General features: G+C 36.2%; 1 protein-coding gene across 6 annotated transcripts in view; it reads right to left on the reverse strand.

Moving 5' to 3' along the window:
• BRWD1 (bromodomain and WD repeat domain containing 1) overlaps positions 1 to 14,750 on the reverse strand; it is a 67,261-nt gene that overhangs the window by 25,762 nt on the left and 26,749 nt on the right. For all 6 annotated transcript variants that reach the window (XM_087758021.1, XM_087758022.1, XM_087758023.1 and 3 more), the window contains 9 exons: positions 14,226 to 14,366; positions 13,225 to 13,310; positions 12,057 to 12,252; positions 10,950 to 11,066; positions 10,706 to 10,813; positions 10,352 to 10,476; positions 10,162 to 10,244; positions 9,610 to 9,721; positions 3,704 to 3,765 (listed from right to left, as the gene is read on the reverse strand). In XM_087758021.1, the coding sequence (XP_087614147.1) occupies positions 3,704 to 3,765; positions 9,610 to 9,721; positions 10,162 to 10,244; positions 10,352 to 10,476; positions 10,706 to 10,813; positions 10,950 to 11,066; positions 12,057 to 12,252; positions 13,225 to 13,310; positions 14,226 to 14,366 (1,030 nt within the window). The remainder of the gene's footprint in view (positions 1 to 3,703; positions 3,766 to 9,609; positions 9,722 to 10,161; positions 10,245 to 10,351; positions 10,477 to 10,705; positions 10,814 to 10,949; positions 11,067 to 12,056; positions 12,253 to 13,224; positions 13,311 to 14,225; positions 14,367 to 14,750) is intronic.

Raw genomic sequence — 14,750 nt, forward strand, 5'->3', positions numbered from 1 at the left:
TTCATCTAAGCACTACACTTAAGAGGACTTAAACTCAGAAGAGTTGTTTAGATGCTTTTGTTTTAAATGCACACCCTAAACTTCACAAGATCGTAACTTAGTTTAGTAAGTCCATTTGTGCCCCCAGCCTTTGAACATGTGCTAGATAGGCAATATTATTTTGTGACATCCTTCCTGGCATTAACAACTTACGATCTTTTTGACATTTTTAGAAATATTTGTTTTGAACATGGCAGATTAATCGTTTCAAAGCAGTAAGAACTAGTAGAAACATAAAGCTGTGGTGTATGGTTTTGTGGAGAGAGTCACGCTTCCGAAAACTAATGCAATCTGGCCAATGCAGAATGATTGAGTAGATAATGTATTATCCTTGGATATCTTTCCCCCTCAACTCCACAGATTATTTTTAGTACATCTGGAGTTTCTGCACTTTCACTGTTTTTGAAAAGCTAAGTTCCTCATTTCATTTGAGCACCTGAAGAGAACAAGCATAGGAAGGTTCCCGTCAGACACTGTGGGTAGGCAAGATCACTTCTTTGTACTGATTAGGACAACTGGAATTAGCAGATAAATTATTTTTATTTAGCAGATAAATTCAACAGTATAAAGCGTGTAGGCTTATAGCTAGAGACTAACAGTAAGAACTTCCATTAGCATCTGAGAGTCTGTCCATTAAAGACGAAAGCAAGAAATAGGATAGGGTCCTTGTCAGTGTTACGATGACTGTAATCCATGAATATGTTGCATACAAATTCTAAAACACATTTCAACTACAACTACTGTAGAGAAAAAAAAACCCAAGCTTTATTGGGGGATCTTCTAAGTTTACAAAAAGGACTGTTTTTTCCTTCAGCTGTACAGGGTTAGTCTCAATAACCCAAAGTCGTTTTAGTTCTTTGTTAATTACTGTATTGACGGAGCCCTAACAGTATTTGTTACCCACTGAAATAGTACTAAAGATGAAGAAGTTCTTCAGCAAACAAATGGATAAAATACAAAAAGGTGCTAGGAAAAGCTGAAGGGGCAGAGGTGACTCACTTAGATGATCCTTCTAACTCATCTTTGAGCTGAAACAAATTCTGCAACCAAGCTTCCTGAAGACAACACAGAGAAAGCAGCAGGTAATGCTTCTACACTTACATAGGGTTGTATCAAGAAGAACTCAACATGGTATCTGGTACTCCATTGCATAAGCACTCAAGAGGGATTCTCTCCTGCAGGAGTAACAACTAAAGCAGAATGACAGACTAAAACAAAACTCTGTCCTTCTCAACAAGCATGTAAAGATCTCTGCTTTGTGTTCTTTGCAGCATCCTGGTACATGTGACACAGAAGACTTATCATAACTCCTGGCATGTTTTTATTTATATGTGTGTGTATATATGTATAGTATGACCATATATATATATTTTTTTTATATATATATATATTTAGTATGACCATATGGTCTACACTTCAGGAGTAAATGGGTCACAGAAAGCTGAACCCCCAGAAGGAGGGTTGCAGTGCTTACAGTGCAGATACAGACAATATATACAACAGCCAGTCCACACTGATAGTGGTTTAGTAAGCAGGCTGCTGAAAACTGAACTTTCAGGTCCATATGCACCAGCTTGTCCTGGTCTTGACAGCATTGTCCCTGACAAGACAACAGTTTGACATCTGATACTGTATCTTGATAATATAAGACAAAACTTATGCTTGCAGGATACAAAAGGTAACAAATTAAAGTTGTGACCTGCTAGTTAGTCCAACTTCAGTGCTGTTCTTCTCCCATACATCTATCTTAGTAAACTGAATGAAAAAGAAATATTTTGAGAGAAGAGTGGCAAATGCGAGGTACAATTTCAATTTGATCTGTAAGTCATTCAATTGAAGAAAGGAAGAGAAAGTAAAGAAGGGGTTTAACCTCTGTTTTATACTATATTGTTAACATAATAATGCTTTCTATACATGCACAAAACCTTTTTGTAAGAGCTTTACTTCCCTACAGAGTACCATTTTCTGCCTGGAAAGAAAGGTAGAAAATAAGGAGTTCCGGATTGTCTTCAGACAATTTTTTCTCTTCCTCTAGCCTAGTGCCTGCTCTGGTACTTATCCTTGACCTGTTCAGAGGATGTTCTTCTCAATTCTTTGACCTTGTCCACAAGAGAGACACTAGCTTTTAGCTTTTTTTTGTGTGTCCCTTCCCAGTTTTCCTATGGTGAAGTCATAGCTCCTCAGATCAATCAAACCTTAAGCTCTTAACATGGCAAAGTAACAACTTATTAGATCAAAGAAAGAAGTTACAATTTGCCTCTGATATAGCCAGTATATGATGACTTACACACATAATACTATCCATATTTAAATTAGCGTCTGTAGGATGTCTCTGTCATTACGTTGTCAGTGTGGCAATTTCAAGAATTGTAATTCCTTTATGCTATCAAACTTACAGGGTTGAGAACACTACTCTATATTTCAATCCATAGGAGGAAGAAGTGATAACTAATACACTGATATAAACAGCAACTTAAACCATAGTATACAGCGTTCAGAAGAAATTGACACAATTTGTCCTGTTAACAAAATAAATCCCGACTTAAGTTCACAGGTAAGGCTTGTGAGCCTCTAACAATATGACTGTCTCTCAGTGACATAAGGGAAGCATTAATCAGTTCACGATGAATAAGAAAAAGCTTCTATATGTTAGGAGGAGACAGATGTTAGTTATGAGAAAATGGAATGTTTCAATTAAATCTCTGTGTGTGTGTAAAATCGAAATCCTACTGATTACTTGTTTTCTATAAACTGAAACATACAAAGATTTCAATTGCACGTTTTGATTTCAGACTGTTTTGCAGAATTTGTCATCACAAGATATGACTAAAGCAGCCAGCTAACACTTCAAAGATTAGACAGTCAGGTGGCTACCGAGAACATCCACATGTGTACCATATACTCATATTTAAGAAAAAAATACAGTGTAATCCTTTCTGGTATCTGGGAAACAACCTAACTCCTAGCAAAGGTTATTAAGAAAATTAGTATCTTTTTTACAGCTTATTCAGTAACTACGCTCTCAGTACTTCACAGACTCTCCTCCCTCCCCCCAGCTTGTACTGACAAGCACTGGAAAACTGAATTGAATATGACAAACCAGGAATCCAACTGTTGCATTTACAGTTCATTTGGATTTGACCAGCAAACTTTACAAATTGCTGGTTTTGCTGACTGGAAATTATTTTGTACATATTCTTCCCCCACCCCCTTATACTATAATGTATTACAACAAACTAGTTTTTTTGAAACTTGAGATGTTTTTGAAACTTGACATTTGGAAGTAGCAGGTTTTATTGCATAAGTCAGAGCTACACGTTCAAAGTGTTTCCTTCAAAATTGTTCTGGAAGATGCAAAGGGAAAAAATATAGGTATGTTCAAGGTACTTCACCAAATCTGAAGCAAGATTGTCTTTAAGAACTTTCTTGCCTAAACGCACAAAACCACCTTGGTGGCATTCTCTATAATTTAAAGGATAACTATTACCATATCAGTTCCACCTGTTAAGTAGATATGCACAATGGATACTGTACTCGGATGACTTAGTGGCAAGAGTCACAAGAAAGAAGGGAATCATCTAAGGTCCACTATCTGCATGAAACAAAGGAACTGGAAGGAGGGAGAAGCACATTAAACTGTTTTATTAAGTGAGTTTCTGCTTACCATTATCAGGAACTGGTTCCATGTCCCACGGGCTAAGCTTTTCAATTTCACCATTGTCCCATCTGATTCACCAAGTTATAAAAAAGAATAATAATTTAAAGTTATCTTGACTCAGAAGTATTCCCTCCAAGCATATTTAAATCACAGCTATTTTTAGGTATTAATAAAATGTACTGTATAAACATGCATATATAAAAAAAAAGAATTAGCTAGCAATCAGCTATCACAGTGCAAAAAAGAAACATTCTTCATAATGAATTTCAAATTAAAATTATGCTCCTGATTTTGGCTATATGCAACTTACCCAACATAAAAATCAATTTTATAAAGCCTGTATCAGGAAGTTGCAGAAGAAAAATAAGCCGTACACTTGGAAAAATGAGATAACAACATCAAGGGGAAGATATAAGAAAAAACACACAGGAGAGAGGATTTTTTTGCTAACCAAAACAGTAGCTGTTCAAGTCCATGGAATGTTTCAGAGAAAGGAAGAACAATAAGTGAGGTATTCAGTATATTGACATTTCATTTCATAAGGCATACCACATTAAGACAAAGAAAAGAGTAAGTATAAAAAGAAGAAACTAAAGTTAAGTAAGGACCAAGAGGAAGCAAAGGCAAGCACAGTTGATATTGATAGTGTATCTGTATATTCACTCTGCAACTTGACTATTAGGTATGAATATCATTTGTTGGACACATTTGGGAAGATTTTTACATGTTTTTAACAACACAAAAAATACCAACAAATTTATAAGAAATGCCCGACTGGATCAGCTTAACACCCTACTGGTCCAGCTAGACCAGTAATTTGTGTCTTTGAAACTATTACTGGGAGATGCTATTTACAGAGACCATATGATCCTGGTACAATCCATTCTACTCATACTTCCAGCATTCATGATCACTGTATTCCTTTACGCACGCTTGTGAATACATCCCAACTTATTTCCTTTAGTATCTGTTGATTTTTGTCCAATACCTTTTTTAACCTGCTAATACTGTTTCCACAGTCTACTGTGTAAATGTATTTCCAAAGTTCGCTACCCCAATGAAAAAAAAAAACCCCAAACAAAAAACAACCCAAACCCAAAGTCTTTTAAACAAATTCCCTACAGATTTCAACATGAACCTCTAGTTCTGTCATTACAGAATTTGGTGAATAATAATTCTCTATTCACCTTGCTTATCACCTTTATGATTTTGTGAACTATGAACGCACCCCTTTCACCCTTCTCTTCCATCTGAAGAGTCACTTTTTTTTTTTAGTCTTAACCCACAAAGCATCTGGTACATACTCTTAATCATTTTAGTTGCCCTTCTTTGTACCTTTCCCAAAGTCATTACATCTTCCTTTAGATCCCGAGACCCAAAATGCATCAAGACATCAGCATACCACAGTGCTAGAAAGCCACGAGCAATACTATTTTGTCCTTGATATCCTTTCTGATGGTGGCTAACACCTTGCTGGTTTTTGTAGCTGCCGCTGCACACACAGCTGATGTTTTGAGAACTGTCAATGAGTACCTCAACATTTCTGTCTTCAGCTGAATCTACTAATGAGCTGACCATCATAGAAGCATAAATAAGACCACTGTTCCCTCAGATGTCCTACCTAAGATACATCTGCACTGAAAATTACCTGGCAGTTTTTACCCAGTCAGTTTTATGAGGTCTTTCTGGAAGTCCTCACCTTTAGGGTGATATTTGACCACTACCCGAAATGACCTGCGATATTTACAGACCTTGCATATTTCACCGTGCACGCCCTCCAAGAGGCTTAGAAGGACACTGACTAATGCTGGTTATTAGTCCCCAATTCCTGGGGGAGCCCACTACTCCAGCCTGAAATATGATTAAGAACCACTCTTTCGCACCCTATCATTTAACCAATTTTCAACACATGGAAGTATTTGCTCCAATACCACGTCATCTTCGTTTCTTTAACATCTCTTGAAGAGAAACCCTGTCAGGGCCTTCTTAAAAAAAAAACCCCAAATATATGCTGTCCATTGTCCACTTTATTCATACGTTTACTAACAAAGTCACAGAACTTCAAAAGCGGTAGAGAGGCAGAACTTCCCATACAGATGCAGCGCTGGCTCTTCCCTACAGCTGGGTTTACCCTTACGCTCAACAGTGTTATTCTTTATTAGAGGCATGTACCAGAAACTGAAGTCAAATATATCAGTCTGCAGTTCACAAATTTCCCTCCAGAGCCTTTTCGGTTGGCAGGAGTTACAATAGCAATCTGCCAGTCCTCTAGGATAGGGTCCAACTGTAGGACAGCTTGCAGCCTTGCCAGGAGTTTCATATCAGAGTTCTTCAAATGCCCGAGTGAATGCCGTCTACTTCTTATGACTTAATAAACTTAAGATATTTGGTTTAATACCTCCTGTGTATTTATTTCAAATGAACTGAAAATTGCCATGATCATCCTTATTATATTTTACAACTAAAACTCTGCTCAGGCAAGAGTACCTCTCCAGTATTTTGGATGACCCATTGACTTAGGAAAACTTTGATCCATCCACACTCAGCCTGTTTGATGTTTATGAACTCACAGAGATCTAGAGGCTCTGAAGGTTCACCTATGAAGTTCTCCTTCCCAGGTAATGCACAACACTTCAGAAGTTGTTGGTATTCATGAATGTATATATTACTTCATAATATTGCATGGAAGACTGTATCAATACAGCTTAATACAGCTTAAGCCCCATTCAGTTCTGCTTAAGCTCCATTCATCCAGGTAATGCAACTTAATAATCTATAAAGTTGCTTCTACACAAATACCTATTTTTGTCTGGCCAATAAAATAACAAAACATTCAAATTACACATCTTTTATTTATTTGTTATCTATACAACAGTGATGGTGATAATTTGAGATGATTCCCAAGTGTGTGACAACCTGGTTACCGATAAGACTTTCAATTAAGTTACGTGGCAATTACCCCCTTCATCTCATTCAAATGTGGTTTCCCCACACTCTCCATCATTGAGTGTTTTGAAGCCAACTTTAAAAGGTTGTTTCTGGTATAAAATAAAAAGCACTTCTATTCCAATAAGGCTCTTTGCCTCAGAAGTGGTGAAGAACAACTACAGATGCTCAAACTCAGTTGGATTAGAAAAATTCTACCATCTAAAAAAGCACCATAACTCAAACCCTGAGTGAAGAAGAGCAACTGCATATTGCAGTTTTTCCAAGACAGAGTCACAGCCATTTGTGTTTAGGTTGTTTTTTCCTGTTTAAACAGATGTAAAATGAATGTATTTAAAAATCTTCTTGCATCCAATGTATAAAGCATATGAATGCAAATTAGGAAGCTACTGCTGCTGAACCACATGCAGATTCTTAGATAGACAAGACTAAGATTCTTGAACAAAGGACCGTATTTACAGAAAGAGCTAAGCACCCAGTCAAGTCGCAAAACCTAACTACACCTGCAAAACGCTCCAGACATTTCCATATTTATCTATCTATCTTAGGAATCTTCCCTAGAAGAGTCGTTTGTGAGTCAAGGTAGGACAGAGTCACATTCTGTACAAAAGCAGCACAAATCTTTAAAAAGCTCTCTTTTGAAAGTGCTCTTTAAAGAGCACTACATTCCTTCCCTATTCAATTAAGCAAACTTCAAAGCAGCTCTAGACTTTCCTCCCTTAAAGGCTAGTACATTAAAATACTGAAATATCCTTTAGTGTTCACAGAAGAAAGGAGTCTAGGAAACTGGCTATAAGCTCTTTTTCATGACTGGAAACTTGATTTTGAACTGGCCAAGAAACAACCAAAAACCCCATCTAAACTTACTCTTAAGGAGCAACTGTGGTAACACAACAAAACATATGAAAGGTGTAACATACGGAAAGTAACATATTCCCCACGGTAGCATATCAAAGGGTTTGAGCTATCTAGTACTTTGAAACAACATTTAGTTGTATTTTCATACTGGTATCTAGACTCAGTGGATTTTTACTCTGTACATCATTTTACAAAACAAGGGAAAATATACTAGCCAGTAACTTGAATTATTTTTACCCCTGCATCACCTGCAGGAGATATGCTTCAAGTGTACTATCCCTCATGCCTCGGACACGAGTAAGATGTTCAGTAAGCATCCAGCACCATTTTAGTTTGTCAAGATCCTCTCTTTAGGTAAGAGAAGAGTCTGAAGAATGAAATGAGGGCAAGAAATCAACGTCTGGGTTTCAGTTTTTCATCTGCATGTACTTTCTCATTGCGGGTGATTAAGCAACTGTCAGAAAGAAAAAAGTATTCGCACATACTGACAGATACTTTGTACGTGGAGCAGTCTTTGCTTTATCACTGACAGGAACATGAAGAAATTCTTTATGGTCAGATGATGTTGTAGAGACTTGAAATTGATGCCACTTTTATTTATGGCACATCAAGAGTGCCAATTTGCTAACTGTAGCTGTAGCAGCAAAAGTGAAAATTCACTTGCCAAAAGCATACAGGCAAGAACTTCAATCTGGAAGTTACTTACATATTCCCACTAAGGAAAATCAACGGGATAGATGACAAGTAAAGTAGACGAGACAAGGAACTAAAATATGTAACACAATCTTGGCAGTCTCACAGAATTGTCTTAGCTACAAGTACTTCCTTTCCTTGGGATAAGTGGCAGGTTCAAAAGCCTCGAGTGAAAAAAACTAAAAAGCCCTCTAACAATGGCACTCTGTACATCAAATATACTGTAAAAGACATGGGAAGAATCTCTGGTCATGACAGGAATAGGAATATTATGTATTCACTGATTATTCTCCTTACAGAAGCAAGCAAGATCCCAGAACCATTCCAGACAACTTGGACAAGGCAGGACAAGGACAATATCCTGATTCTGAACACTGAGGTCCAGAGTTATCTTTGTTCACCTTTCTTCTCCTTTGTGTGAAGGACCTCTTTGTCAGTATGAAAGAAGGTGCACAGGAATACCACCAATGTCAAATCATCACGGGGGGATAGTAGGGAGTAATTTTTCAGAACACACCTTGGTAAGGAAGGTATGCATCCAACTATTTGTTACCAGTTTGACTCGGATGTTGCTGGCCTTTCCTGTTTAAGCAGTTGTTTTTCTCTACTCCGATACCCTTGATTTGCTCAATTTGCCATGTTTTGAACAATGCACTTGATATTATATACCTTCATCTAGGCAGTACTGTATCTCCTGACAAATAGACCAGTCAAAGGGCTTTGTCTGTTACCTGTAACGCAGGGTTACACTATCTGCCAGTTACCTAGCTAAATATCACCCAAAGAGGAAATCAAAAGGCGAAACTGTAAGTGAGACCTACACAATAGGGAATATGGCAGGATACCACTAGGCAGTGAAGAGACTCAAGTTCTGTCTTCACATTCATGTGTCAAGCATGAAGAGAGAGTAATGTCTGGAAACATCCTCTACAGGAGTCTCAAGTGATAGCATGAGATCATCTTATACGTATACTTGCTCCTGTGGACTATAACATGAAAGACAAGTGCGAGAACTTGAAGCATAAGGATCATGATGTCAGCAATGACAGAAGAGATTCAGCATGCTCCATCCAAAATCAATTATCAATGAAGAATAATAATTAGTGTACACTGGAAATTGCATTACTTGCTTCGTGGATTCGTGGAAGAGATTCAGCACTAGACATCACAGAAAATGATTCGCAAATGTGAAAGAGGTCAATAACTTCTTTTTCCATATTACTGTTCACTAAAAAGTTGCCACAAGTTATTACATATTCATGTTGTGTTAGATTAGCAACTTGAAACCATTAAGAAGTGATATACAACCAGTAAAATCATTTGAACAATTTATACATTCTCATACCAATAAGCCAGCTATGTAAGAGGCAACCCACGCTACTAACATTAGAGGTGTAAAATCTTTTTATACTTACTTAACACTGTAACACTGAAAGTGACTATCTGGATATTGAGGCTGATAGGGTTCTTGACCCAACACCGTTCCAAACCACCATGCATCATCAATAATGGATCGGAACCTATCAGCTAGAGCAAAAAAAGCCTGCTCAGATATTCTATTAAGACAAGTTATTTAGCTATGCTTCTTTTACATGCAATTAGAAAAACTTTTGATGAATGTATTTCAGTTTAAAGTTCTAAACCCACTGAAATTCAATAAAAGATAAGACAACTTATTATACCAAAAAAATACAAGTGCTAAAATCTAAATAAGTTTGTTACTTAGCTAGGAAATAAGAAAAAGGAACACTAGAGTCTCAATACGTGTTTTGAAGACTATGGTAGTCGCTCCAAAGTGCTTAGTACAGCAGTTAGTAGGCTCAAATTTCTAATGGGGAAAGGGACCTTACCTACCGGAGAGCCCTCTGAAGTTACAAACAAGTAGCATCTAGCATATTCAGCAATTAGCCAAGGACAAATTTTTGATTTCAAAATTGTTTAGTCAAATACTTAGAAAACACACTTACAAGCTTGCCAGTTCCTTTGCCGTGCTTCGTCATAGAACTGACGTAATATAAGGAAGTCGATAACATCTGGCATATCATGGTATCTAGATAAAAAAAAAATCCTTTCATGTGGGTGCCTTAGGGCTTTAGGAAGAAGCTTAAAAAGAAACGTACTTTTAAATACTTTTCAGAAAAATAAAGATGCACCCACCTGATGGAAAATGATTTGTCTGTATGTTTTCCAGTGGCATGATCTATAAAGGCAAGCTTGAGGCAACACAACGTGGGAGGACCAACTTCATATCTAATTCCAACTATTTTTACCAATTCCTGATCCTACAGGTAAGAACAAACAGTCTGTCAGACTTGGCAATTTTAACAGAGCCATTTATATTCAGGCTTCCGACAGTTAACTCTGAAGCTACTCTGGTAACTGAACAAACTTTTCCCTATTGTTTCCATAGGGCAATGGCATAACCTCACAAATCAATGTTTTGCAAACAGTGTAATACAACTCTTCGTTCACAGACTACCAGTACTCACAGTATCTTCAATGCACACCTACCCTAAGGGCCACTTTTCTCCATGGCTCTTTGTGTGGATTCAGTTCATAAATGTTATTTCTTCTAACTGCTTCAATGTAAGCTTCATGTCCTTGTCGGAAATATATTACCTAAAAAAAAAAAACCCACCACCAAATAATGAAAACAAAACAAAAAAAACCCAAACAGTAAACGTTATCCTATATTTAGTAACTATAATAATGTTAGTTAACACAAGCATTGAAAGATTTTAATCAATATTCCTACCTCATCACCCATCTGAGGAACAAAAGGGGATCTTCGAAGAGCTGTGTCTGTTATCCAAATGGGAGGATGCCAATCATATGAGAATTCCAAGTTTACTGGTTGTGTTGGAGCATTAGCCTTCACATTTAATAGAAAGCAAAATTAGACATAATGGACATATTGCTGACATCAAAACAATTCATCCCATTTTAATTTGGCAGACAAAAGCTTAACTTATAAAAGACTAATGTACATTTCCAAAACCTATTCGCAAAATTCCTCCAAGGCTTTGCTCAAGTTGTAACTGTATTTGTAGTGCTAATACTAAGCATTCCTTTCCTATATGAAGATTTGAGTGAGCAAGATTACTATTATGCAGGTCTTAAGAGAAACAAAGTTTTATAATTTAGATGGCAGTCTCAGTGGCCAATTAAAAATCTATCAAGCTGCAAGAAACTATTTGAAGATGAAAATTATGAGAGATATTGCACAGTAAATATCCATATTAAAACAGTTGCAAAAATATCATTTTGAGCACTGAAAGGATGGAGAGAAAAACATACCAAAATTACCCCAAGCATTAAAAAAAAAATCTGTTTGCTCCTTTATGGTAGAAAACAGCAAATAGCAGCTATTGTAACTTAAAAAAGGATAATTATTTAAGTTAACTTTAAAATTTCGGTAACTTGAAGAGTAATTATTGTAACTTACCAAAAATTAAAAATTCAACCCAAGTATAAATGGCCAGCATAAATACAGTGACTATATTCCCTAAGTTTTCAACAAGACACATTGCTTAAAACCAGACAGTTTAACAGGGTTTTAGTCTAATATTCCATACAGTTATTTAATAATCACATTTTCATTTTGATAGCAGCAACCTTGAGAACTCTTTTTATTTGAAAAGTGAAAATGACTTCACTTGGAATGCAGATTCTTCCATACAAATCATCAGATGCCTTGCATTTGGAATGGTCTCAAATTAATTAAGGGTACACTGTATGTAGTGATACCAATATCCTTGTCCAATGGCAATAACAATTACTTTTAAAAGTTTCCAGCAAAGAGATCTAAAAACCTAAGAGAGAAATTTATTAGAAGAGTGAGTAGATGAAATTAACTGTATACCTCCTCCTGCTTTTTTGGTTTGGGCTTTTTTCTCCTTTTTCTTCTTCTTCTCTTTGGAGGAGATGATTTCTCTGCTGATACTTCATCTTCTGAAGTACTGCAATATCTGATAGCTTTCCGTCGAGAAGTCCGTACGGGAGGTTGTAGGTTAATCCCTGCATCAGCAATCCAGTCAGAGTATCTACTTGAAGAATCACTGTCCATAGTGGATGGGGTCAGGCAAAATACAAACATAGAACGAAGTTGTTAATATTTCAGAATGCTAAATTCTCTTAGACAAATATTTGCAGATATAGATTGCTGTTGAAAGCACTATCAAAAGTACTAAAATTACTTTGACCTGTTTTAACAACTACTTCACTTGATGTTTGACAATTTTTTGGGACCACAGTAATTCAAAGCATGTTTTAAAAAAAAAAAAAAAAACCAAAACAAAAAAAACCCCAACAAACCAAACTCAAGTCTGGTCAATAAAAAATTACTGATTTTAGAATTCAAGAAAGTTGTGCAATGAAATTCTGGACTAGTTAAGAGCTCTCCGTAAGAAACACACTAGCCAAACACTACTTAAATTCTTTAAAGACAGTTATACAAATCTCACAGGAACATATTTGCCTTTTTAATATCTCTCAATATTTTCTAGTTCTACTACTATAGCATTCTAGAAAGAATATCTAAAACAGCTATAGTAAAGTGATTAAAAGGCCATGGTAATGTGCTTAAAGTTATCCATAACTTCAACTCGAAATAAAATTATAACCTTATCAAAATTAAGATTTTTTTTTTTCCCCAAACATTTTTGTAAGAGCAAGCAACTAACTGTTGTGGCATTATTAAAAAAACAAAACAAAACAAACCCCCGAACCAAACAAAAAACCCACCCCTCAAAAACCCAAAAGAACGAAACACACTATAAAAAACATTCCAGACTATCTTCTTTCTCCTTGCCATCTAGCAAAAAAGTAAACGGATTTGAAACTACATTAAAAGACAGAAATGTTTTGGTGAAATGGAACACTAAGTAACAATGCAATGTGTCAGTACAGCAGTACCCTACAAAATATTATTACATACGAAGCACAACAGAACTTCCATACAACTTTTAACTTGCCAAAATTCAAGTAAAACCCATTACAGTAAAAGCTGGGATTTGTTTGTTCAATTTTACCTAGAACTATTACTGTTGCTTTTCTTGTCACTTCTCCACTCTTCCTCTTCATCAGATGAGCCAGAGCCCTCACTTTCTTCAGCTTCCTGAATTTAAAAATATGCAGAGTCAATCCAAAACCTTCTCACAGCACATGTTTTAAGGGTTTGAAATATAAACCACATTCTCCATTCGTGTCTGCGTAGTTATCAAGTTAGAAAGAAATTTGGTAAAAACAGTTGTCAAAATGGAAATGAAAGTAGTTCTTTTTTTGTAGCTGATTTCAACTTACCCTATTAACCTCAGGAGTGCATTATTAATCATCAACTTCTGTATATTCACTCACATTTTATTAGCCACATGTGGATCCACATGCGGATCCACATGCTGTAGGAACTCTTCATGAAGCAACACTTCTGTTCCCCTACCATATGATGGTTCTATTTTTTTCTAGTCTAAGAATAAGTTCACATCATTTATCAGAACAAAGTGGCGGGCGATTTTGATTCCTGGAAATTCCAGACTCATGATGCTCCAATTAGGTCATGTAAAGTACACCATAAAATCTAGCTCATTAGAATGCAAAGCAAGAATTTCAAGAGTGCAAAAGGAGCAAATCAAGGAAAACTATCACATCTCCCATCAGCACACAACATGGGCATATTCTGTTACAGGAGTAGCACTTCTATGATTTTTTTTTTTTTCATTAGTTATGCAAGTTAGAATCAGGTGATTTTTCTGATTTTACTATCAACTGATGGACCAAGTACTAACTGGGTGCATTCATGCATGTATTTAAATGCAAAACTAAATGGTCAAGATACATCAAAATGTATCACAACTTAAGTCATTTCCTGATTGTTGTTGAACAATTTATCTGCATTAACTTCATGTTTTAAATGTGTTTTCCATAACTGAAATGACTAAATATAATGCATTGCTCATATGTCAAGGTATAGGTTGCCAAGCAAAAAAAAAAAAAAAAAAGGAAAATAAGATTTAACGTTCAATACAGAACTTACCTGCTCTATCAAGCCAAAGCAGCTATCTCTTTCCTCATCAGAAGACTCCAGTTGTTCAATGTTATTCCGTGTTCGGTAATTGGAATATTTCCGTCTATGCAGTCTACGCTTAGATTGTATTAATGAAGACTCAGAGTCACTCTAATTTACATAGGAAGCGAAAAAAAAGAAGTTACATAAAAGTATGTATGTGACAAACTTTTATGGGGGTGAAAGGGTGGCTAAAAGCACTGCTGAATGTGAAAACTGAAATACCCTGATCACGTCAAAACTCCTTTTCACAAGAAATAATTATTCTGTAAACCAATACTTTTAAATTTGCTGTTCCCAACTTAAGATTTAGTAGTTGTTCTAAGAAATTGCTCTTTGTAAACTACTGTGACAGGTCCATTCACATTACCTGATAAATATATTTACAGAACCAAGACATTAACTGCCTACAACACGCAATTCTAAGAAATCCTCAACTCCCCCCAGTTGAGGGAATCATGCACTAGAACTCTTGCGTCAAATTGTTTTGTACTG

The sequence above is a fragment of the Nipponia nippon genome, unplaced genomic scaffold (genome assembly GCF_047370975.1).
Source record: "Nipponia nippon isolate SJK-2023a ecotype South Korea unplaced genomic scaffold, ASM4737097v1 scaffold_2, whole genome shotgun sequence".
Lineage (NCBI taxonomy): Eukaryota > Metazoa > Chordata > Aves > Pelecaniformes > Threskiornithidae > Nipponia > Nipponia nippon.